A 23,997-nucleotide genomic window follows, 5' to 3' on the forward strand; every position below is an offset into this window, starting at 1 on the left:
CGTTTTGCTTAAACGTCGTGAGCAAGCGTGCATTTTGCCCCACGTGCGCTACAATTGAGCTATTATTGCAGTTTAAATTGAGTCCACTGTGGTCGATTACACGGTCATCATTTATCTTGAACTTGAGTGTGTATTTTCAAAAGCAAAGCTGTACGATTTGGAATCAAAGCTGTTCAGATATTTTTTTTAGCATTTTTTCAAATATATTCCCTACGAGATAATGTAACCTTTCAAAGAAAAACAAATATGTTACCAAAAAACACAAAATAAAATCACAACCATCATTGTTAGCCGTCAAAAACGCTTGACCGCTGGATATCCCACCGTGCCGCTCCAGTTCGGGTTGTAAACAAACATCAAGGAACGGAGCAAACCCCGAGAAAATAAGAGATGCTTATTTTGCTGCTGTTTTCTGCCGTTTTCTTCGTCGAGACAGCCCAAATTACCAAGGACAAGGATGCGGCCGCCCTGAACCAATCGGCCAGCTTCAACCCGCTCAGCCCGCTGGTAAAATGTAGCTTCCTGCCGCTGGAATTCCTGGACTGCGAGGAACCGATCAACCTGAAAGGGAACCGCACCGCGCGGGAAGAGGGCGGCATGGGATGCGTAAAGTTTGGCGGCGTGTACTACGACGAGGTGGAGGTCACGAAGGTGAACTGCATGGTGTTCGAAAACATTGAATGCTATGGGCCGCGGGAGTTTAAGCGCGATGGCTTTCCGTGCGTGAAGTACACGGACCACTACTTCGTCACGACGCTGCTGTACAGCATTTTGCTCGGCTTTCTCGGCATGGATCGGTTCTGTCTCGGCCAGACGGGTACGGCCGTCGGGAAGCTGCTTACGCTCGGCGGCGTCGGCATCTGGTGGATCGTGGACATTGTGCTGCTGATCACGAACAATCTGCTGCCGGAGGATGGAAGCAACTGGAACACGAAGGTGTGAAACACCGGATGCGGTTGTTTTGTCCCGCTGGAAGCCCCTTCTTGGCGTTCGGATGTGGTTTGGTGGCATAGAGGCAAAAAGCAAAAGGCTGATTGAGTCATTTTGTAAATTTGTTATTTAAGTTTGTTAGGGTTGTGAACAGGACGATAAAATAAAGAATCTTATGTACGAATATATAAGAAAAGAAGCGCGCGCTGATGTTCGTTGCGCTACCAACGAAATAAATAGAGAGTGCAACACATTTTTTAAAGCAAAAAAAGAATCCATAGCATGTTCTTAAAGAAATTGTAAGGAAGTTAAATCTGTGTTTGATCGTATCGGGTGTGTGCCCTGACTTCGTCTCTAGAAGCTTTCCCTCTAGCCGTTCCTCACTAAGTCTAACTAAACACCTAAGTTACATCGTGTGAGAAAAAAAACCCTTAAAAACTAAGACCTTCAACCGTGGCCAGCATGCACTGCACTGCTTGTTGATTGAACATAACATTGTAAATAAATCGATTCGCTTTTTGACTGAATCTTGTTATGCGCATCAAAATGCGAGAGAAACATTCCCACCGGGGAAAATACTGGGAAAACAGGATAAGGAATTTAAAGTAAAATTGCTATTCGACAGAAGGAACCTTTAGCTCGGTATAGAGGGAGAAATGCAACTGGTCAAGTGTTAATTAGGGTGGTTTTTAGGCTGGAAATGCGTGCACTTCCCTTGCCAAGGATATGCGCGCGTGTCAATAGGGCCGTGCAGAGTATTGTAGTACTCTTTGTCTTATAATAATAATAGCTAAACTGCTGTGGGGTGATGATGACGCTTAACGTTTTGTACTTTCATCAGGAGAAGGATGAACTGCGGGTGCCAGTGAAGGAAAGGATGAGATGGAGAGCTATTGTTTGTTGTCTCACTGGGGAATGGGGACCCTTCTGCTCTCGGCCATACTAAGAAAGAAGCTAAAAAATAAAGATCTCTCTCTTGTTGTTAAAACCTAGCCTATCTTCTAACAGTTGACCTCATATGTACACACAGACCACCAGAGCGGTGTCTGTTAATTTTATACGTTTTTTGTCGGCCTCGCCATTGTACTAACCCCTAGTTCCTTACACTTTACATTCCTTACACGCTACTGCCGATCGCTAGACGTCGTCTCCGCCACTGAGCATCGACTCGTAACCCGATTCCGCAAGCGAGAACACACTTTTCGCACACAGCGTGTCGGGATCGCGGGCAGGTACTAGTGTTGCATGGTTCGTAAGCAGATTCACCGTCAACAGGTCATCGGCCGGCTCCATCCCGCCTCCGGGGTCGGCCAGTAGAGCGTTAGTGTGTGGATTGGGCGGAGATTTGCTTACCGATTCGCTATTGCACAACGGTACTACCGGTGGCGGTATCGACGGGGACGATTTGGAGGCTTCCGCATTGTTGGACCCGTCGTCCAGCCCGTAGGCACAGCTTCTCATGCCCCGCCGGAACGCTAGACGCTTTCGCTGAGAATCTTCCCCGTTCATATCTGCGTACAGCTGCTGGACACTGTCGAGGAAGCTGCTTCCGTCGTCCAGGTTTGCGTCCAGCGCACCGAGCCGGCTGGCAGTGTCGGCACGCGGCAAATCCTCCCGCTCGTCCGTTTGCTCCTCGAACACGATCTTGCGCTTTCGATTTTTGCGCTTCTGCCGGTTACGATCGCTTGCCGCCAGCTCGTGGCCATCACCGTCCGGCGGCAGCAGCTCACCGAGCGCTTCCAGCTCTTTGTGGTGCCGTTTGCGGCTCAGCAGCCGCAGCTCGATCTCACTGGCCGCGGACAGCCGCAGCGGGTCCGGATTTTTGTTACATATCTGCACGTTGTTGGTGTTGGCCAGCATTAGCATGGAGAGGAAGAACCGGGCCGTACTGTGGGGCGGCTTGTGCTCCAGCACCCGCTCGAGCGTGATCGCTTCCGCGCCGAGCGGTGCGGTCGGATCGAACGTGTCAATAATGTCCGTGCCGTACGCGTGTATGTCGAAGTGATTGCGCTTCTCCGACTCGATCAGAATCGGTTTCAGCTTCCGGTGCCATGCGCTAACCTTGTCGAAGCGTTCCTTCGCCTCGTGCATGCTTTGCTGGATGCGAGCGTTCGCTTCGTCCGTGTGCTCTTGCAGCGGCTCATGCTGCACGGCGGGGCCGGGTGCGAACGGTTCCTCCTCGTTCGTCACACTGTCCGGGGTGGTGGGGCGGGGAACCGCTTCAGTATCACTGTCTGCTGCACCTCCATCTTCCGGGAGGGGCTCGAGCCGGGGGTTTACGGGTGGTGTGCAGGAGTCTTTCCCATTCGTACGTTCGACCGTGTCGGAAATGCCGGAATCGCACGACAGTGTGCGGGTCGGTGTGGCCGGTAGCGATGATCCAACCGCTCTTCTGTTCGGGCTGCTGGTTAGAAGTTTCGCCTTTTCCGGCATCCCTTTGAACCACTCTTCGGCCGCTTTGCGGGCGGAGAGGATTTCCTCCTCGTCGAAGCCTTCGAAGTCCGGCTCCGGTGTGGATGGTTTCTTTTGCCGCGCGGGGGACAATTCCGCACTTGCAGGAGCACTTTTTGTTCGTTTATTGTTCGGTTTTTGTTGTGGTTGATCGGTTTCATCGTCATCAAAGCCAAGAAAATCTATAAGAAGAACGCACATGGGCGAGTTAGCTAATTTGCGAAAGATTCTTAAATAACCCTTGCAACTTACCTTCCAGGTCCGGGGTTGATGGTCGCGCGAGTGATTCAGCCGTCGGCTTTAGACTGTGCAGCTCGATTGTGTGTTGCATTTGTTTTCTCCATTCCTCCTGGCGTTTGGCAAGCTGTAAGAGTAAAAACACATGATTTAATGAAGAATTGCACAATTTCGTCCCCACCACCGATGCAGCGGGTCACGTACCTCCAGCTTCATCTTCCGATACTCCATTGGCAGCGTAAACTGTACATGCTTGCGGGCCAGCTCGTCCGGAATGCCGAATATGTTCTGCACCAGCTTTGCCGGACGCAGTACGGCGGGCCGGGGGAAAACGACCCCACGGGAAAATGTGACCGCTGAGTCCGCTTTTACCTCCACATCCTCCAGGCGAATGGGCCCCGTACGGGGAGGAGATTCCCGATCCACACCGATACCTTCGTCCACGCTAAGCCGTGGTCCCGCTTTTGTGTCGGTGCATTCCAATTTGTCCGTTTTATTCGTTGATTCGAGCTCATTTACGGTCGAGTCGAGGTTCTGTGATGTATTTGTATCCGACGCGCTTAACGTTAGATCCTTCTTTTCCTGCGTACTTTCCAGTTCCTCCACCGAGGACTCGTTGGCCCGGGACGAGGACAGCACACCGCTGAAGGAAGGATCACTGTCCTCCTCCTCAGTGGCGCTCGTTTCGTGCTCGATGCCGGAATCTTCCTGCGTCTGGCTGTCATTGTGGCTGCCGTCCGGTTGTTTACTGCTTCCGTTTGCTGCGGTAAGGTTCGGGATGCTGGAGGTAACGTTCCGTGGTCGAGCTGACACATCGTCACCTTCACCGGCGGGCAGCTGTACCGCCGCCCGTGCCTCATGGTCCATCAGCGAAAGGATCGGATCGGTGTCGTAATTGGTCACCCGGGCCTGTATGAGCGCGTTGTCAAAGTCCGTCGTATCGTGCAGCTTGATCCGGTACCGGTTGCTTAAATACTCTGGCGGCATGTACAGCTTCAGCTCGCGCTCCCGCTGCGCCAGCATATCGGTCGGGGCGGGCATGCCAAGGCGCGTGCAGCGCTCCCGCTCCGACAGGTGCTGCTCGGACAGGAAGTCCATCACGTCGCACCGCTGGAAGAATCGCTTCAGATCGTGCTCGGCAATCAGCGAACCCGTCCGCCCGTCGATGTAGTTCAGGTGGATCTGGTAGTCGTACCGCGTGCCGATCGTTTCGCCCGACTCGAGATCCAAAATTTGGCTCTTCAGCGCCGCCCCATTGCTCGACATGATCGGCGCAATGCAGGCGTCGTCCCGCATGCGGTTCAAAATTTCCTGCCGCCGCTGGCGGGTCGGATTCGCCCGCAGCTCCGCACAGAGGTCCTGCATCTGCCGCACCTTCGTCCGCCCGTCCACATCCACCGTCGCGACCGGTCGGATAAGCGATTCCAGCTTGGCCAGCTTGCCGTCATTGCACGTAAACTCCAAATCGCCGAAGCAATCGGACAGGGACTGCGGGTTAAACTTTCCGGCCCGCTTCCGACCACCAGTTTTGCCGCCTGCTGCCGCTTGCTCCTCCTGCACGTCTGCTTCACCCGCGGGCCCCTTCTCCTCGTTGGCCTTTTCCTTCTTCTCTTCCTGGGCCTTCTTTTCGCGCGCCTTCTGATCGTCGCACATGTGCATGATGATGTCCATGAGATAGTCCACCTTTCGGCCGTAGATTTGGGCGGCACACTGGATCAGCATGCCAGCTTCGGGGAAGTTTACATCGCCATAGCGTACCCGCTCGTACACGGTCAGCCAATGGTCGAGCTCAAAGTTCCAGCAGCGGTCCGCCTTTTCGGTTGTGTGCATGAGCATTGCTGCAATTTCTTCACCTTTCGGCAGCGAACCATTACTGGCCGCGCGACCAGCACTGTAATTATCCACCCTCGGGGGGGCAACCATGCTGGTGCTGGTGCTGCTGCTCCCACCACCACTGTACGATGGACCCGTATCTAGCCCGTGCTGGTTTTTCGTTCGTTTGCTCGGCGTATCATCGCTCCTATTCCATTCCTCAGTTGCATTCCCGGCCTGATGCAGCTGCCGTAGCTGATTGGTGCTGTTATTTCTGTAAATGGAAATCATAGCAAACACACCAAAATGTAAACATTCAGGCACATCACAACTGGCACGCGGCCGAGCCGCCTCGGGGAGGGGCAAGGATGGGGCCTTGTTACGAACCGTTTCATGATGATATTATGATAATTATGATTTTGCACATTATTCAACACAACACTGCACACAAATTTCGGCACAAACGGGCATGCTTTTTCCCGGGGAACAAGACAAAACAATAACAAAGTTCTCACCACCTACCACCACACGCCATTTTTCTTTTGCTTTCCTTTTCTTTTTCTCTTTTGACGAAGCACTCAGTGCGGGGCTGTTTTGAACGAAAGAGTGGGAAAAAGTTTTGACGAAACTCTTGCGTGGCGGTCAGCTTCGTAAGCAGCCCTGCCGGCGATAGCACGAAGCTTGGTGATGTGTTGGTGCGTGTGTATGAACGCGTTTGGCGCTTGTTTTGTTTACGCAGGAAAGAAGGTGATAATGCTAATAAGAAAAAAAGCTGTTTCCAATAATTAACACAGATTCTAATTAAATAATACAACGCTCTGCAACGTTTTGTTTTTCAATAATTTACTATATTCTCCCACGCACGTGTGGTTTATTCACTCCTTAAAGTTGAAATAATTTGCCAGAGAATTACGAATACAAAAACAAATCAGCGATCAAATAACGTTTGCAGCCCTGCTCCTTGAATGGAAGGGGCAACCACCGGCAGTCCCGACAGGGCTGGACTATCTCCTCCCAGGCCCGCGCTCACATCCTATCCACAAGCTCGCACATTAGCCTGTCCAGTGGGTGGCATCCTTCGCCCCGGCCACCAGCAAGATCGCCCGACTCGCCCACGTCCATCGGTTCCAGCCCGCCGGCCAGCCGATCCGCATCCGTCAGATCCGGCAGCGAGGCGAACGCATTCTTCACCATCTCGCGCACCTTCTCCAGGTGGTTCTGGAAGCGCTGGGCCGTCTCTATCCGCTGCCGCTTCTGCAGCTCCATCATGACGCGCAGCGTTTCGCGCGCCTGGTGCGGCCGGAACTCGTTCAGCAGGTGGTGGATGTGCACGAACAGCAGGCTGAGATCCTCGATCTTTTCCGCCCGTCGCGGGCTGTCCGGATAGTGCACCAGCAGATCGATCAGGTCGAGAAAGTTGACCAGCAGCGAGTGGTTCAGCTTTTTCAGCTCCTTTCGCCGGTCAAAGTGCTGCGGGTACAGGCGCTTGAAGCCCTGGCTTTCGAGCGGACGGATGATGTTGTCGTCGTTGCTGAACGGGCTGCCGAACATTGTGTACGCATCCTGGATCGGTGCCGGGGGCTTCGGGGCACGGTTCTTTCGTATGTTTTCGTCCGTGTACAGGTTGATGTACTGCGCGGGCGGCAGCGGCAGCGAGCTGACCTGGATGGCTTCCGCGTTTGACATCGTGCGTACGGTTGGCGGAGGGTGGCACAAGTAGTTAGCGGCTGCGGGAGCGTGAAATAACTTTAAAACACGATAAATATTCGGCACAGCAAGAACGCCTAGGTCTTTTCCTGCTTGTTTTGGCTGTCCGAGAAAAAAAAACACTGCTTGTCAGTACAGGTAATCCGCGAGCAGAGTGACCAGAAATACCGATTTATCTGTATTCCTACCGATTTTTCATATGCCTACCGATTCACAGATAAGCCTCCTAAAACTACCGATTTTTCATTTAACCTACCGAAAATCACAGATATTTGATTTTTCAGTCGTATAAGCTTAATCTGTGGCGCATGGGATGCTGTTTCAAGGATTGTTAACCTCATTTGTTACTTATCGCGCTGATGCACGTTTGTTTGCCTAGCACTTTTTATTTTTATCCGTTAAAATGTAATGTTCATAATTAGTAGAAAATGTCAGTTGCGTGGATTCCGAGAATTGCTCGTCAAAGAAAATCATTTAAATTTGAATCTCGCTGTCTTCGGCTAAAGCTTACCCGACAGACAAAGAGAATGAAATTTTCAGGCGAGGGGTAAGTAGAAACACACGGTGGGGTTCCGGCCCAAGATCGGATCCGAAGTCCGTTGTTTTGGGCTGAAAATTAAAAATGGCGGATGGAGCGCCTTCACGGAGAGAATGCGCTCTATTGCATGCCTTTAAAATGCACGAGGCAGAGCGCCAGTGAGTGCCACTGAAAAGAACGCTCGCTCGCGCTGTTTCATTGTATTTTCCTCAGAAATTGAAGAAAATGAAGAAGAAATTGATCGTTAAAATAATTGATTAAATTTAAATGGTTGCGTTCTCAACAGTGCTCGTGCCGAAATCTGCCAATATAATCTGGCCACACTGGTCCGCAGGTCAGGCGAGCTTTTTGGCGGCCACCGTCGCAAAACCGTCGCAAAACGTCAAAACCGGCGTCGCATGTACTGCAAACCGACGTCGCCAGCGAGCGAAACTCGCAACGAATTCGAGGCGCTGGCGACGGTCGTTTTTGACGTTTGGCGACGGTTATTGACCTTTCGAGTGAGCTTTTACCCTGCGAGCCAGTGTGGCCAGATTATATTGGCAGATTTCGGCAGGAGCTCTGTTGAAAACGCAACCATTTAACCAAAGTGAGTGTATATATCAGGTGGGCTTATGGTGTTCTTTCTCACCAATACATCGACACACAATTTGACGGTTTGCTCTATAACAAAATCTAGTATGCCTTGAAGTTTAAACAAAATCTCGCAGAAATTGTATGTGATTTTGCTCAGGCGTAGCACGAAGAAAGAAGCCAAAAAAACCTACGCGACGGCCAGTTCTTGGATTAAAATGAAGATCTGAAAATTACTGGATAACAACCCAAGGGCCACAAATCCACTAAACGACCACTAAACGGCTTCTAAACGACCCAAGTTCTCTACCTAAACGGAATATAGAAAGACTTCGTTTAGCAGACGCCAAACGACTCATGCATTCAAAAATAGCGAAAAAGCTGGTGGCGCTCTCTGTTGGTTGGATACCCCAACCAGTTGAGCTTCATCGCTTGGAGGAGAGCTTTCTCATTTCCTCTGTACTGTTGTATGGTTTCGCATTGAAGTTATGCATCGCTAGAACTAGAACGGCGATACGATTGTTTAAATACTAACCTCCAACAGAAACCACCATCACTGAAGCAAGTGAAATTTGAGTAATGGTCGTTGGTGTTGATACCCATGTATCTGACCACACGACCATTCATTATAGATTTTTGCTCAGAAAGTTAGAAGGCTATATAATAGGTATAATAGCGAAACACATTGCAAGAAAAGGATAGCAATATAATAATGAGTTGTAATACACCATCTATTGATCAAACCAATGAAGCTGTGGAGCTTTCATTTTTTTCTATGGATATTCAATTTTCCAGTCGTTTTAGCTTAATCTGTGGCGCTTGGAAACAACACAGTTCCCTAGCAAAATCTGATATATAGGAAACGATTATTGAATCCGTTCAGTCAGCGAGCAAGGAGAAGTGTACCAAGCGAACCAAATATGAATTTATTCTGAAAGTGAGGAATTTATCAGAGTGCCAGTGCATATGTCCTTTGCTCCTGTTCAATAGACCATCGAAATATCTCAAATATCGAGTAAAATAAAATAAATCGAGTGGATAAAGTTAGTAGTGAATCCATAGAAAAATCATCAAAGCATCCATTTTGTTATGAATCTAACTGTCAAACTAGGGTTTCTTCCTATTTTCGTTTTTAGACGTCAAATTGCACTGGATAAGCCCAACTGTTATATCAACTCGTTTTGCATCATTGCTCTTTTGCGTGGTAAATTGATCATATCTTCTGTTTTAGTTATTGAAATAACTTCAAATTTTCAGGAAAGCTTGAAGTCGGGTGTATCTTGGGGACCTGTATATGAAAAATAATTAGGAAAATTCCTATTTTTTTATACTGGAAAGAACAAAGTTTTAAGGACTTACTTACTTTCTTTGAATTTCTATGTATATATTTATTTGAATTATATTATGGCATGAACTATGGGATTATAGTAACGGGAAAATTTTGAAGTTATTTCAATTATTAAAACAGAAGATATGATCAATTTACCACGCAAAAGAGCAATTTCTCATACAAAATGTATGACCTTCCCGAGTAGGTGATCATAAAGATCCCAAGTGCCACAAATCCACTATACGACCACTAAACGGCTTCTAAACGACTCAAGCACTCTACCTAAACGGAATATAGAAAGACTTCGTTTAGCAGACGGCAAACGACTCATGCATTCTAAAAATAGCGAAAAAGCTGGTGGCGCTCTATGTTGGTGGGATACCCCAACCAGTTGAGCTTCATCGCTTGGAGGAGAGCTTTCTCATTTCCTCTGTACTGTTGTATGGTTTCGCATTGAAGTTATGCATCGCTAGAACTAGAACGGCGATACGATTGTTTAAATACTAACCTCCAACGGAAACCACCAGCACTGAAGCAAGTGAGATTTGATTAATGGTCGTTGGTGTTGATACCCACGTATCTGACCACACGACCATTCATTATAGATTTTTGCTCGGAAAGTTAGAAGGCTATATATAGGTCATGATAAGATGAAACTTGTCGAAACACATTGCAAGAAAAGGATAGCAATATAATAATCAGTTTTAATACGCCATCTATTGATCAAACCAATGAAGCTGTGGAGCTTTCATTTTTTTCTATGGATATTCAATTTTCCAGTCGTTTAAGCTTAATCTGTGGCGCTTGGGATGAGGGTGTATTTTTGGTCTTAGAAACGAAGGTTAAATGGTTGCGTTCTCAACAGTGCTCCTGCCGAAATCTGCCAATATAATCTGGCCACACTGGCTCGCAGGGCAAAAGCTCACTCGAAAGGTCAATAACCGTCGCCAAACGTCAAAAACGACCGTCGCCAGCGCCTCGAATTCGTTGCGAGTTTCGCTCGCTGGCGACGTCGGTTTGCAGTACATGCGACGCCGGTTTTGACGTTTTGCGACGGTTTTGCGACGGTGGCCGCCAAAAAGCTCGCCTTGCCTGTGGGCAAAGTGACAAGAAATACTGATGTATATATATATATATATATATATATATATATATATATATATATATATATATATATATATATATATATATATATATATATATATATATATATATATATATATATATATATATATATATATATATATATATATATATATATATATATATATATATATATATATATATATATATATATATATATATAGGATTTGAAGGAAAAAAAATTAAAAATTTTAATTATTGAACTATAAAACTCAGCCAAACAATCAAATCAATCTAAATAATCCAGCAAAAATCAAATGACAGCACGTACGATAAAGTTGTATCCAATGGAGCACTGCTGCGGCCTTAAGCGATCGGGTAGAGCCCCGAGAAAAAGAACTTGCCACCACTGAGAAAAAAATGTACTTCTTAGTTCTTCTTTGGCTTAGAATTCCCAGTACAATTTGCACATCGACACTTCAGAAAGACCTTCATTTGTGTAATCGCTGACCCAAATCTAATATATATTTAATATTTATCTTAGATAAAGGATGCATATTCTCGTGAGATGGAAGTTTCATTTTGCGTATTAGGACCCCCCCCAACCAACCCACTTAACACTTCTTTCGCTTTTAATTTTTTTAAACTCAGTTAAGTTTTGAGTTTTAACCGTCTTGTGTACAACCGCCTATAACCGTGTGGGGATATGCTCCAACCGGGACCGTCTTATGAATGGGAAGATTTTCGAGCTTACCAATTGGTGTGCGAACCCTGTATCGCGTGGTAAAGATGAGAGCGGTAAGTCATATCTTCGTTGTTGCTTTTTGATGGATCGGAACATCCATTAGGAGGGTGGTTTTTGTTTTGCGCCATCGCTGTCGGAAAGTGAAAGTACGCTCTGGCATCAATGTACAGTTTGTGTGTTCTTCCAGATGATTTCTATGGATTGCTGGTTTGGTGAAGAGATGAAGATTAAATGATGAATTGGGGTGTTTAAATACATTTCACTTCGTTAGTGGCAAGCATTGATTTTGATACTTTGGTACTGTTACAGCAGTCTGAATACCTCCATACAAAATGTAAATTGGAAAAGGTTAGACTGTTCACTCTTTACTTCTTCACTTCACTTCTTCTTGAGCACATCTTTGCTACGGTATACTTCCCGAGTTGACTAGAAAATGCTTAGGCTGGCGACTTATTCAGTAACATGTAGCCGGATAATCAATACTTACACTTGCTACGGAAGAACAGTCCACTCTAGGCTTGAACCCATGACGAGCATGTAATTGAGTCGTATGAGTTGATGACTGTACCACGGAACCCCCCGTTCTTGCTTTATAAAGCTTGTATGGATTGTTATATAAATGTGTTGGAAGAAATGAAATCAAAGTGTGATTTAAGATGCCGAACTGTAAATTACTCATTTTATATTGATTGATTGATTGATATTAACGAAACCGAAATTTAATCATGCAAATCGGTAATTTTTTTTATTTTATTTTTTTATTTTTTTTATTTTTTTTTAATTGATTTTTATAGAGACTTTGAGCCGAAAGGCTTCATTCGCCTCTAGCAAATCGGTAAATGCACACGTAGCAGGTCGCGATCTCCCAAATGAAGAAGAAGATCTAGCGATGCATTGATTCTTAACGAAAGTGCAAAACTGAACGAATCGTCATGGCAAAATTCCATCATTACTTTTCTCTTGCAAGTATGTGTTCAATGCTTTCTCAGTTTTATTAACATTTCTGTTTCACTCTCAATAGTGATATAATAAAAAATCTGAACAATAAAATAATTTTCATTCTTCGTTCAACTTGATTCTCGCAGTGTAAATGCACCCTCTCGCAACATGAGCACTGAGCAAGATGTAATAAACGCCTTGACATTTTTCTAGATTGACATTTCCCCAGGAGCACTTCTCGCGGACAGTGTGGCCAGATTATTTAGGTAGTTTTCGGTAGGCGCATCAAAATTTTATCGGTAGTTTTCGGTAGGTTAACCGTCTTGTGTACGACCAAAAAACATCACGTAATCGTACAACCGCCTACCCGGGTAGGCCATACATTTTGTATGGAACAATGATGTTTTTCGTGGAAGGAAAAGGAAAAATGCCTTAAAGGTCTATAATAATGTTTAATAACATATCGTAGAAAGATTACAATTTTAAAAATCCTATCAATATTTTTTTCATTCGAAAATATGTTCTAACTTTACCACCATAACTGGCCAGGGCACATGTTTTAAGTGGATGATTAGTCTTTTTCTAAGTTTTAATTACATTTCTCTCAAAAGTTATATACATTTTTCAATTGTTTTACTTGTTGTATAAAAACATATGTTGACGATCTATGCTCATCATGTTTTATTAAAAACCGGCTACGAGCGGCTCCAGACAATTTCGGAACCTCCGCCACTCCAAACCAACGGAGCCGGCTCCGAAGCTGACTCCGCTCCAGCTGCTCCGGAGCCGGTTCCGCACCAACGGCTCCACGCTCACGGCTGCTCCGGAGCTGGTTTTTACAGATTGCACCAAAAAATCATTTTAGATAATGTTTTAATCAGGAAGATCCATAATTAGCTGAGTAAATAATGTTGAAAGGAATCTATAAAAAAAAATCGATAAGTTTTGAACATTGTTCAACAATCACACCATCACATCGGGTGTTAGTTTCTACACTTGCGAGATGATAGATTCTTTTTTTAGGCTATCATACAATGCCGTCTCTATTGAAACGTTAGTCCAGAGCCGTTGGTCCGGAGCCATTAATTCGTCGCCGGCTCCGGGGCTGTTGGTACGGAGGTACGGCTCCGGAGCTGTTGGTGCAGAGCCAGCTTCGGAGCCATTGGTGCGCTCCAAAACACCCATCCCTATTCGGCAGTAACACTATGACACTATGAGTAACACAAAAGTATGAATGTGTGTGTTAACTTTCAGCCAATTCTATTTCATTTGCTTGTAGTGGTTGGTATCATTTTAAAAGAGGTGATTTCAGTATTAATTTCAATATATTGCTACACAACAAGCAATAAAATTTAACTGTACACAACTGTAACCGCGCGGCTACATGAGGTGAAATATACAGCGAAATGAACTATTTGATAGGTGAAATATCTGACGTATAAAGTATCACAGCAACCAGCTGATGTGCAATGTAAATAAATAACGAGTACACAATCGCAATTAAATCCTTAAAATAACTTTAATATCAAGTATTTCGTCAATTTCCAGTCAACAATTCATCATTTCTTGCAACTAGGGAATGTTCCGCTTAGAAAAATATTCTTTTTAAGGGAAATTCGAAAGCGGATATTGTATTTCCCCCAACTCTTTAGCTGTATCTGTCAGATATTTCACCTGTCAAATAGTTCATTTCGCTGTATATTTCACCTCGTGTAGCCGCACGGTAATACAACATTTGAAAGAAAAGAAAAATACATAAGCATCCTCTCAAAACATGCGACAAGGCCGGTTAAGGTGTTGGAGTTACAGCACATTTTTGATTGCTAAAAATATTAATAGGATTTTTAAAAATTCTAATTTTACTACGATATTTTATAAAACATTATTGTGATCCTATAAGACAATTTTCATTCTATTCTAACAAGTAATTCAAAAGATATACGCTTTTAACCTCGAAAAATATCATTGATCCATACAAAATGTATGGCCTACCTGGGTATGCGGTTGTACATGTGAAGGGTATATAAACTTAAATAATTTTACAAAATATCTAAACATTTTTGATAATTTTTATTTTTTGCACATGGGTAGGAAAAATCTTTTCTGAGGCATTTTAAAAATTTGAAGTTAATACGATCCTTTAATCCAAAGTTATTTTGGAATAAAGATGCGAAACTTATCCGGGTAGGCGGTTGTACACAAGACGGTTAAAACTCAAAACTTAACTGAGTTTAAAAAAATTAAAAGCGAAAGAAGTGTTAAGTGGGTTGGTTGGGGGGGGGTCCTAATACGCAAAATGAAACTTCCATCTCACGAGAATATGCATCCTTTATCTAAGATAAATATTAAATATATATTAGATTTGGGTCAGCGATTACACAAATGAAGGTCTTTCTGAAGTGTCGATGTGCAAATTGTACTGGGAATTCTAAGCCAAAGAAGAACTAAGAAGTACATTTTTTTCTCAGTGGTGGCAAGTTCTTTTTCTCGGGGCTCTACCCGATCGCTTAAGGCCGCAGCAGTGCTCCATTGGATACAACTTTATCGTACGTGCTGTCATTTGATTTTTGCTGGATTATTTAGATTGATTTGATTGTTTGGCTGAGTTTTATAGTTCAATAATTAAAATTTTTAAATTTTTTTCCTTCAAATCCTATATATATATATATATATATATATATATATATATATATATATATATATATATATATATATATATATATATATATATATATATATATATATATATATATATATATATATATATATATATATATATATATATATATATATATATATATAGGATTTGAAGGAAAAAAATTTAAAAATTTTAATTATTGAACTATAAAACTCAGCCAAACAATCAAATCAATCTAAATAATCCAGCAAAAATCAAATGACAGCACGTACGATAAAGTTGTATCCAATGGAGCACTGCTGCGGCCTTAAGCGATCGGGTAGAGCCCCGAGAAAAAGAACTTGCCACCACTGAGAAAAAAATGTACTTCTTAGTTCTTCTTTGGCTTAGAATTCCCAGTACAATTTGCACATCGACACTTCAGAAAGACCTTCATTTGTGTAATCGCTGACCCAAATCTAATATATATTTAATATTTATCTTAGATAAAGGATGCATATTCTCGTGAGATGGAAGTTTCATTTTGCGTATTAGGACCCCCCCCAACCAACCCACTTAACACTTCTTTCGCTTTTAATTTTTTTAAACTCAGTTAAGTTTTGAGTTTTAACCGTCTTGTGTACAACCGCCTACCCGGATAAGTTTCGCATCTTTATTCCAAAATAACTTTGGATTAAAGGATCGTATTAACTTCAAATTTTTAAAATGCCTCAGAAAAGATTTTTCCTACCCATGTGCAAAAAATAAAAATTATCAAAAATGTTTAGATATTTTGTAAAATTATTTAAGTTTATATACCCTTCACATGTACAACCGCATACCCAGGTAGGCCATACATTTTGTATGGATCAATGATATTTTTCGAGGTTAAAAGCGTATATCTTTTGAATTACTTGTTAGAATAGAATGAAAATTGTCTTATAGGATCACAATAATGTTTTATAAAATATCGTAGTAAAATTAGAATTTTTAAAAATCCTATTAATATTTTTAGCAATCAAAAATGTGCTGTAACTCCAACACCTTAACCGGCCTTGTCGCATGTTTTGAGAGGATGCTTATGTATTTTTCTTTTCTTTCAAATGTTGTATTACCGTGCGGCTACACGAGGTGAAATATACAGCGAAATGAACTATTTGACAGGTGAAATATCTGACAGATACAGCTAAAGAGTTGGGGGAAATACAATATCCGCTTTCGAATTTCCCTTAAAAAGAATATTTTTCTAAGCGGAACATTCCCTAGTTGCAAGAAATGATGAATTGTTGACTGGAAATTGACGAAATACTTGATATTAAAGTTATTTTAAGGATTTAATTGCGATTGTGTACTCGTTATTTATTTACATTGCACATCAGCTGGTTGCTGTGATACTTTATACGTCAGATATTTCACCTATCAAATAGTTCATTTCGCTGTATATTTCACCTCATGTAGCCGCGCGGTTACAGTTGTGTACAGTTAAATTTTATTGCTTGTTGTGTAGCAATATATTGAAATTAATACTGAAATCACCTCTTTTAAAATGATACCAACCACTACAAGCAAATGAAATAGAATTGGCTGAAAGTTAACACACACATTCATACTTTTGTGTTACTCATAGTGTCATAGTGTTACTGCCGAATAGGGATGGGTGTTTTGGAGCGCACCAATGGCTCCGAAGCTGGCTCTGCACCAACAGCTCCGGAGCCGTACCTCCGTACCAACAGCCCCGGAGCCGGCGACGAATTAATGGCTCCGGACCAACGGCTCTGGACTAACGTTTCAATAGAGACGGCATTGTATGATAGCCTAAAAAAAGAATCTATCATCTCGCAAGTGTAGAAACTAACACCCGATGTGATGGTGTGATTGTTGAACAATGTTCAAAACTTATCGATTTTTTTTTATAGATTCCTTTCAACATTATTTACTCAGCTAATTATGGATCTTCCTGATTAAAACATTATCTAAAATGATTTTTTGGTGCAATCTGTAAAAACCAGCTCCGGAGCAGCCGTGAGCGTGGAGCCGTTGGTGCGGAACCGGCTCCGGAGCAGCTGGAGCGGAGTCAGCTTCGGAGCCGGCTCCGTTGGTTTGGAGTGGCGGAGGTTCCGAAATTGTCTGGAGCCGCTCGTAGCCGGTTTTTAATAAAACATGATGAGCATAGATCGTCAACATATGTTTTTATACAACAAGTAAAACAATTGAAAAATGTATATAACTTTTGAGAGAAATGTAATTAAAACTTAGAAAAAGACTAATCATCCACTTAAAACATGTGCCCTGGCCAGTTATGGTGGTAAAGTTAGAACATATTTTCGAATGAAAAAAATATTGATAGGATTTTTAAAATTGTAATCTTACTACGATATGTTATAAAACATTATTATAGACCTTTAAGGCATTTTTCCTTCAAAGCTTACAAGAAATTCAAAAGATATACTCTTTTAACCACGAAAAACATCATTGTTCCATACAAAATGTATGGCCTACCCGGGTAGGCGGTTGTACGATTACGTGATGTTTTTTGGTCGTACACAAGACGGTTAACCTACCGAAAACTACCGATAAAATTTTGATGCGCCTACCGAAAACTACCTAAATAATCTGGCCACACTGTCCGCGAGAAGTGCTCCTGGGGAAATGTCAATCTAGAGAAATGTCAAGGCGTTTATTACATCTTGCTCAGTGCTCATGTTGCGAGAGGGTGCATTTACACGTCGAGAACCGCTTGAATGAATAATGAAAATTATTTTATTGTTCAGATTTTTAATTTTTTTTTAATTTCACTATTGAAAGCGAAACAGAAACGTTAATAAAACTGAGAAAACATTGAACACATACTTGCAAGAGAAAAGTAATGAGGGAATTTTGCCATGACGATTCGTTCAGTTTTGCACTTTCGTTAAGAATCAAAGCATCGCTAGATCTTCTTCTTCATTTGGGGGATCGCGACCTGCCACGTGTGCATTTACCGATTTGCTAGAGGCGAATGAAGCCTTTCGGCTCAAAGTCTCTATAAAAATCAATTAAAAAAAAATAAAAAAAATAAAAAAATAAAATAAAAAAAATTACCGATTTGCATGATTAAATTTCGGTTTCGTTAATATCAATCAATCAATCAATATAAAATGAGTAATTTACAGTTCGGCATCTTAAATCACACTTTGATTTCATTTCTTCCAACACATTTATATAACAATCCATACAAGCTTTATAAAGCAAGAACGGGGGGTTCCGTGGTACAGTCATCAACTCATACGACTCAATTACATGCTCGTCATGGGTTCAAGCCTAGAGTGGACTGTTCTTCCGTAGCAAGTGTAAGTATTGATTATCCGGCTGCATGTTACTGAATAAGTCGCCAGCCTAAGCATTTTCTAGTCAACTCGGGAAGTATACCGTAGCAAAGATGTGCTCAAGAAGAAGTGAAGTGAAGAAGTAAAGAGTGAACAGTCTAACCTTTTCCAATTTACATTTTGTATGGAGGTATTCAGACCGCTGTAACAGTACCAAAGTATCAAAATCAATGCTTGCCACTAACGAAGTGAAATGTATTTAAACACCCCAATTCATCATTTAATCTTCATCTCTTCACCTAACCAGCAATCCATAGAAATCATTTGGAAGAACACACAAACTGTACATTGATGCCAGAGCGTACTTTCACTTTCCGACAGCGATGGCGCAAAACAAAAACCACCCTCCTAATGGATGTTCCGATCCATCAAAAAGCAACAGCGAAGATATGACTTTCCGCTCTCATCTTTACCACGCGATACAGGGTTCGCCCACCAATTGGTGAGCTCGAAAATCTTCCCATTCATAAGACGGTCCCGGTTGGAGAATATCCCCACACGTGGCTTCTATTGCGCAAGATCGAATGTGATGGCCGAAGCTGATACGAAAGTGCACGTGGCTCAGGCCGGCACAACAGGTGGTCCGTGCGGGCTATCAGGCAAAGGATCAAGCAGGCTGCGAATTTGCTCCACTTCAGTCTGACGGCAGCCTTCGGCGACGGTAGTGCTCCTTTCGTTGGGAAGCAGAGTGTTATCCTTCCAGGCACTGTCAATCGTATTCCGCGCCTATCGCACGGCCAGTGACTGTTTTAGCAAGGGAGTTGAAAATATTAATGGTTTAAAGCTTTGTGGCTGAGCAAGCAGCAGATAGTCGATAAAGGATTAACGTGTACGTGTGTGTTTGTAAGTGTGTGTGTGTGTGTGTGTGTGTATCCATAAAACAGCTATGTGCTTGTGTTCAGATTTTACGTGCCGAGCTTCGGTGGCCACAAGGAATACCACCGAAGCCGCAAGGAATTCATTAATCAATTTCGGTTACCAATCAATTTGCGTATGGCAGTTGTGTGTTCCACTTTTCGTTCGCATCCCTGTGGTGTTGGTTGTGCAAGAAGTGGTAGCATGCAGGAAGCACCCAGTGTAGGGGTGAAGTGAGCGAGCGGAAGTGTGAAACTGAGAATCAAGAGTTTGTGATTTAGAATCCATACAGCGGCCCTGCGGGTGGAGATTCATCCACCTAGCCGCACCAGTCAGTTTCATTTGCTGTCAGCAAAGCCCACGGAAGGAATAAATCTTGATCAGTTCTTTTAATCCACAAAACCCAGTGGTGGGTGGGTTTTTATTGTTGTGGTCGTTTCATCGCCTGCCTCATCGCCGCAGGTGGTACATTGTGACACACGATCGTTTGTGCAAGAATGAGAAAGTTAAACCAACAGCATAACTGAATCGTCAACTTTACGAAGCGAGAAGATTTCACTTGTAACAGCAGGCCATGAAGTGTGGAAGAATGTGAATGAAGCTAAAAAAAAAGAAAGAAGAGGAGTTTTCTGATCAAGATTGAACGGATAAGGAGGGGAGACCCGTGTTGTGTTGTAAAGATTAATTGAAATGCGGAAAGTGCAGAAAATGTGAAAATATTTACCCTTCGCCGTCGGTATCCTTGCGGAGGGTGCCGTCGTTTCTGTAGTGTGTGTAGCTTATGTGAGGAGCTAAATGTGAGTGTACTGGTGCGACGTGTTCAAACGCAGCGCTATTTGGTTCAAGAGCAAGGCTTGCGTGTAGTGCATTCGGTTGGGATGAAAAACAACCTTTCAGCAATTATTTATTGTTCGTCATTTATCAGCGGAAAGTTTGGTGATGAATGTTATTTTAAGAGCAATGAAAAGCACGGGAAGGTTTAATGCTGATGTTATGTTCTGACAAAAAAGGCAACATACTGGCGCAAGGTGAAAATAACATGATGATAAAACCAATCAAATTGGAAAATAAAGTAAGCCAGCATCGATTGGCCGGATTGGCATATTGGATTGATTCGGAATTGATTGAAGGAATTTATTGCAAAAGGAAATCGAAATTCCTATTACAATTTACAATGTAGCACAATTCAAAGTAGCTTTTTTTCACCATTTATCCGACCCTTTTTGGTAGCGTTTCGTCAACAATGCTGAAATTCGTTTGTTTAATGCTCTATCTAGCATTTGCTTTTTCGCAATAAACAGACAGTAGACTACAAGATGTACAGAAATCGCAACTTAAAATTAAAAAAAAAGAAGTAAGCTTGTTTGTTCTTTGTCAAGTAGGCCGATCAGTTCCTAAGCCACCGACACGGGCAACGTGACTGGCTGACTTTTTGGACTGGAGAGGAGAAGAACATTTTTCAACAAGTGCTTGTTGCAGTACTACCTCCTACCCCCGTGCCAGTGTCAGGATGGGCTGTGCAAAAGTGAATAAAAGGACAGTTAGAGCAATGGAGAACTTGAAACCATTTCCAAAACACAGGCCGATTTTTCGCCCGTATTGGAATGTTAAGCCATGTGCTGCCAGCCAAACGTGTTACGAGAGCCACAGGAGCCAAGGAGCAGCCCCAGCAGTCGTGGTAGCTTTGGCGTGTTTATTGTTTCGAGCATGTGTGTCTTTGCACCGGGTACTGTGGCGGGGAGATATGTTGGTAAAAGTTTAATTAATTTTGTCGAGATTTTTTGTTTCGGCACTTTGTTCGTTTGTGAACAGGCCGTAAATAAAAGAGTGTTCCGAAGTGGTCACATTTCATGGGCAAAACCGCTTCTAGCTTGGCGTTAAAGCTTTCGATCAACATTGCCTTCAGCAAAAACAGTTTGTCCTCGATGAAACAGTTTTCATCCTCATTTCTATATGGTATACACAAGTTGAGCTCTCATAAATTCCACTGTTTTGATTCGTTAAAATCAATGGATTGAAATATCCACATCATTGCTGTTTTCCAACATTTTTCAAAACATCGATCTGTTTTCCTCTTTGCAGAACCTCATAAAGCACAGCAGTCTGTACATGATCTAATGCCTGATGTAATTTTATGACAAAGTTGATAACGTTGATACGTAAAAAAACAAACGTTTTGCATACGATACCATGAAACGCTATGCCTTACTGTGCACAAGAAACACGAGAAAAACGGCTGTCGATCGTCGCAAGTCGATCGTTTTGCTGTTTTTGTACGACAAGCACGTTTATGTAAAATCGTTACATTCCAATCCTGTTTTTTGTACATAGATAGCACAAGGTTCAATCGTAACATCCATTTCCCGCGTAAAGGTTAGCCGTTAAAGGTTGTGCAATCTGCTAGATGGTTGGTGTACAATCTCATGCGAACAAATTATCATACGAAAATATGCTGCACACTATGATTTGCATGAATTTCTGACAAGAAACCGGACCGGAGGGAAAGAAGCTTTACACTAACCGAAACACATCGGGCAAAAGGTAAACCTTCCATTTTAAATAACCGGCTTCTTTTATAGCTTCCGCAAACGGCCCATCTTGTGCGCTGCGGTCAAATACGAACTGCGGGCGAGGGCTGAGTTATTCCAACTTTCTCGGTAGTATTTTGCATTTTTATTTTCCCACCACCACTGGGACCGGCAAATGGCCCGTGAAGATGAGCCGCGCTTCCAGGCGATTCCGGGAACATTTACAGCCGCTGTGCTGCGTGCTTAAATTAAACTTTAATGAGCCAACAGTCGAACTCATTATTAAGCGATATCTCATCCAGCGACGAAAGCTCCAGCGCTCTTGATACCAATTTTCCAGCGCTGCTAGCTAAATGGCTGTGGTGTGAGTGGTTCAATTTCCTTACCGTCAAAAATTATTACCAGCGAAAAGGTGCCTAGGAGGTGGCTGTTGTTGTTGTATCTTTTATTATTTTCTTTCAAAGTTAAATAGCCTCAATCGAGATGCAAACGGTGTTACACGGCTACGGCTACAGCAAGAAGTTTAAACCTTTCAATACGTAAATCAACACCTGTGCGTCAGATGGGGAGGTACTCTTCGCATAAAAAAGAAGAAAAAACAAAAAAAAATCAATCAAACCACTTTATACGCGTTATGCTCATCGGCCACTCCACACGTAAAGTAAAATAAAGTGAAACAACCCAACAAAGAGAGGGCCATGAAAATGTAGAAAAAAAGCGTGTGCTATCGATGGATGCGCCCAGTACTTTATGAAACTATGAATAAATTTGCTTACATTTCACACACACCGGCCAGGTGCTTCGCATCACAAAGGCTTATTCAGGCTTTTATTTTTTTAATGTTTTTTGCTCGTACTCCCACGGCTGTGAAAATACACACATACCAGATAGATGATACTCACCATATGTGCATCACATGGTTTGATAATTAATGTTACGCCCTACTTCAGGCAATTTCCAAGGCCCTCCCCATGAATTCCTCAGCATGGTACTGTGAATTTGAAACCATCGTTTTTTTTTTTTTCAATTGAGGATAACGGTTTCTTTCCACCTGCGTATACATTCTCATATGCCCATTCATTACAATTTACACCGACAGTACAGAGCCGACACGCGCCACTCATCACGCCGGTTTAAATGGCATCAACATGAAATATGATTCCCGGCAATGGACCCGTTTCGGTGGAGATTTACCATTTCAGGATTTGCCGCTCACTATTCCATGCCCCGGCCAGTTTCGTTATGCGCTGCAGGAGACGGTACTGCCCCATTCCATTCCGGTGATGGGATTGCTTGGGTCACACAGCTGTGGTGGCCCACCCTGTCGGGTGAAATCGATGAGATGTACAGGTACCGGCAAAACGGCCAGGGATTTGGAAGGGGGAAGGGAAAATTCTCATCAGATTAGTACCAGCTTCCGTGTGGAATGGCGGACAGCTCCAGGCGTCTGGAGTCCAGTGTTTGGTGGTGAAAAAGCGAGAGAGAGAGAGCGTGTGCCCGTATGTGATGTTGGGATTTATCTTTATTTGTCTTCTTCCCAAAGCAGTTTATTTCTTTGCCGCGAATATTCCGGACTGTTTAAAATAGCCCATCTGACACGGACCTACACTCATGCGAAGCATAGAAACGCCATGAAAAGGGAAATAAAATGCAAAGGTAAAGTGAACGGCAGCTGGAAACGATCCTGGAATGGTGCATTTGCTTTCTTTTTTCGAGAATCGTTACATCAGTTTTGCATTTCTCGTTGCGTTATGCGATATTGCTGCCGCCCGGTGCGGGATCATCTAGCTCAGGGAAGAATTCCAATTTTATCCACATTTATGATACACCCCATATGGTTGGTGGCTTCTTTTACGATGACCATTACTCTATTTGTACGGATGAGGAGGGAAGCCATCGAGAAGCGAAAAACGAATCTGCGGTATGATTATTTGCAATGCTGTCCCTGCCGTATTCGTCTTCACTTCACCGGACTCTATTGGCAGCTGGCTATCAGTGATGCTAAGGCTGATGCATTCCGTTCCTGGATCGGTTATAATATACGCCCCACAAAACGGAACGACCCTCTAAGAACAGTCCAGTCAAAGGGGGAAGCCTTCCATTTGGATCTGGCTTTTATGGGCAGTGAGCGAGAGTTACATTTTCTCGGAACAGTGCGTGTCTGCCTGTCTGGGCCGTAAAAAGGGAGACGAGATGTTTGGTGGGCCCAGCTCTGAGCCACGGTTCCTTGTGCCCGAGTGATGCAGTGGTTGTGGTTGTTGAATACGGAAAGATCATACGAGCAGCA

The 23,997-nt window shown here is 43.3% G+C and overlaps 4 protein-coding genes across 5 annotated transcripts in view; 2 read left to right on the plus strand and 2 right to left on the minus strand.

Annotated features, from left to right (window-relative positions):
* The first annotated feature begins 316 nt into the window (after positions 1-316).
* LOC120952192 (TM2 domain-containing protein CG11103) lies at positions 317-1,457 on the plus strand. Its single transcript, XM_040371390.2, has one exon. The coding sequence runs from the start codon at positions 391-393 to the stop codon at positions 940-942; it is 552 nt and encodes a 183-aa protein (XP_040227324.1). The 5' UTR covers positions 317-390; the 3' UTR covers positions 943-1,457.
* Positions 1,458-2,043: 586 nt separating this feature from the next.
* Positions 2,044-6,008, minus strand: LOC120952186 (uncharacterized). Its single transcript, XM_040371377.2, has 4 exons — positions 5,818-6,008; positions 3,823-5,704; positions 3,634-3,745; positions 2,044-3,563 (listed from the first exon to the last, which is right to left on the minus strand). The coding sequence occupies exons 1-4, from the start codon at positions 5,823-5,825 to the stop codon at positions 2,068-2,070; spliced, it is 3,498 nt and encodes a 1,165-aa protein (XP_040227311.2). The 5' UTR covers positions 5,826-6,008; the 3' UTR covers positions 2,044-2,067.
* A 248-nt stretch (positions 6,009-6,256) lies between these two features.
* On the minus strand, positions 6,257-7,280 carry LOC120952191 (mediator of RNA polymerase II transcription subunit 7). The gene has a single exon (XM_040371389.2). It carries the CDS (start codon positions 7,114-7,116, stop codon positions 6,457-6,459), a length of 660 nt encoding a protein of 219 aa, XP_040227323.1. The 5' UTR covers positions 7,117-7,280; the 3' UTR covers positions 6,257-6,456.
* Positions 7,281-17,791: 10,511 nt separating this feature from the next.
* The window catches only part of LOC120950768 (tachykinin-like peptides receptor 86C), a 54,225-nt gene continuing 48,019 nt past the window's right edge, over positions 17,792-23,997 (plus strand). Inside the window, exon 1 of one of the 2 annotated variants that reach the window (XM_049605575.1) lies at positions 17,792-19,170. The gene's annotated coding sequence lies outside the window, so the exon portion shown is untranslated. The remainder of the gene's footprint in view (positions 19,171-23,997) is intronic. The other variant, XM_049605576.1, reaches the window with a different exon arrangement.

Source organism: Anopheles coluzzii, chromosome 2, assembly GCF_943734685.1.
Source record: "Anopheles coluzzii chromosome 2, AcolN3, whole genome shotgun sequence".
NCBI lineage: Eukaryota > Metazoa > Arthropoda > Insecta > Diptera > Culicidae > Anopheles > Anopheles coluzzii.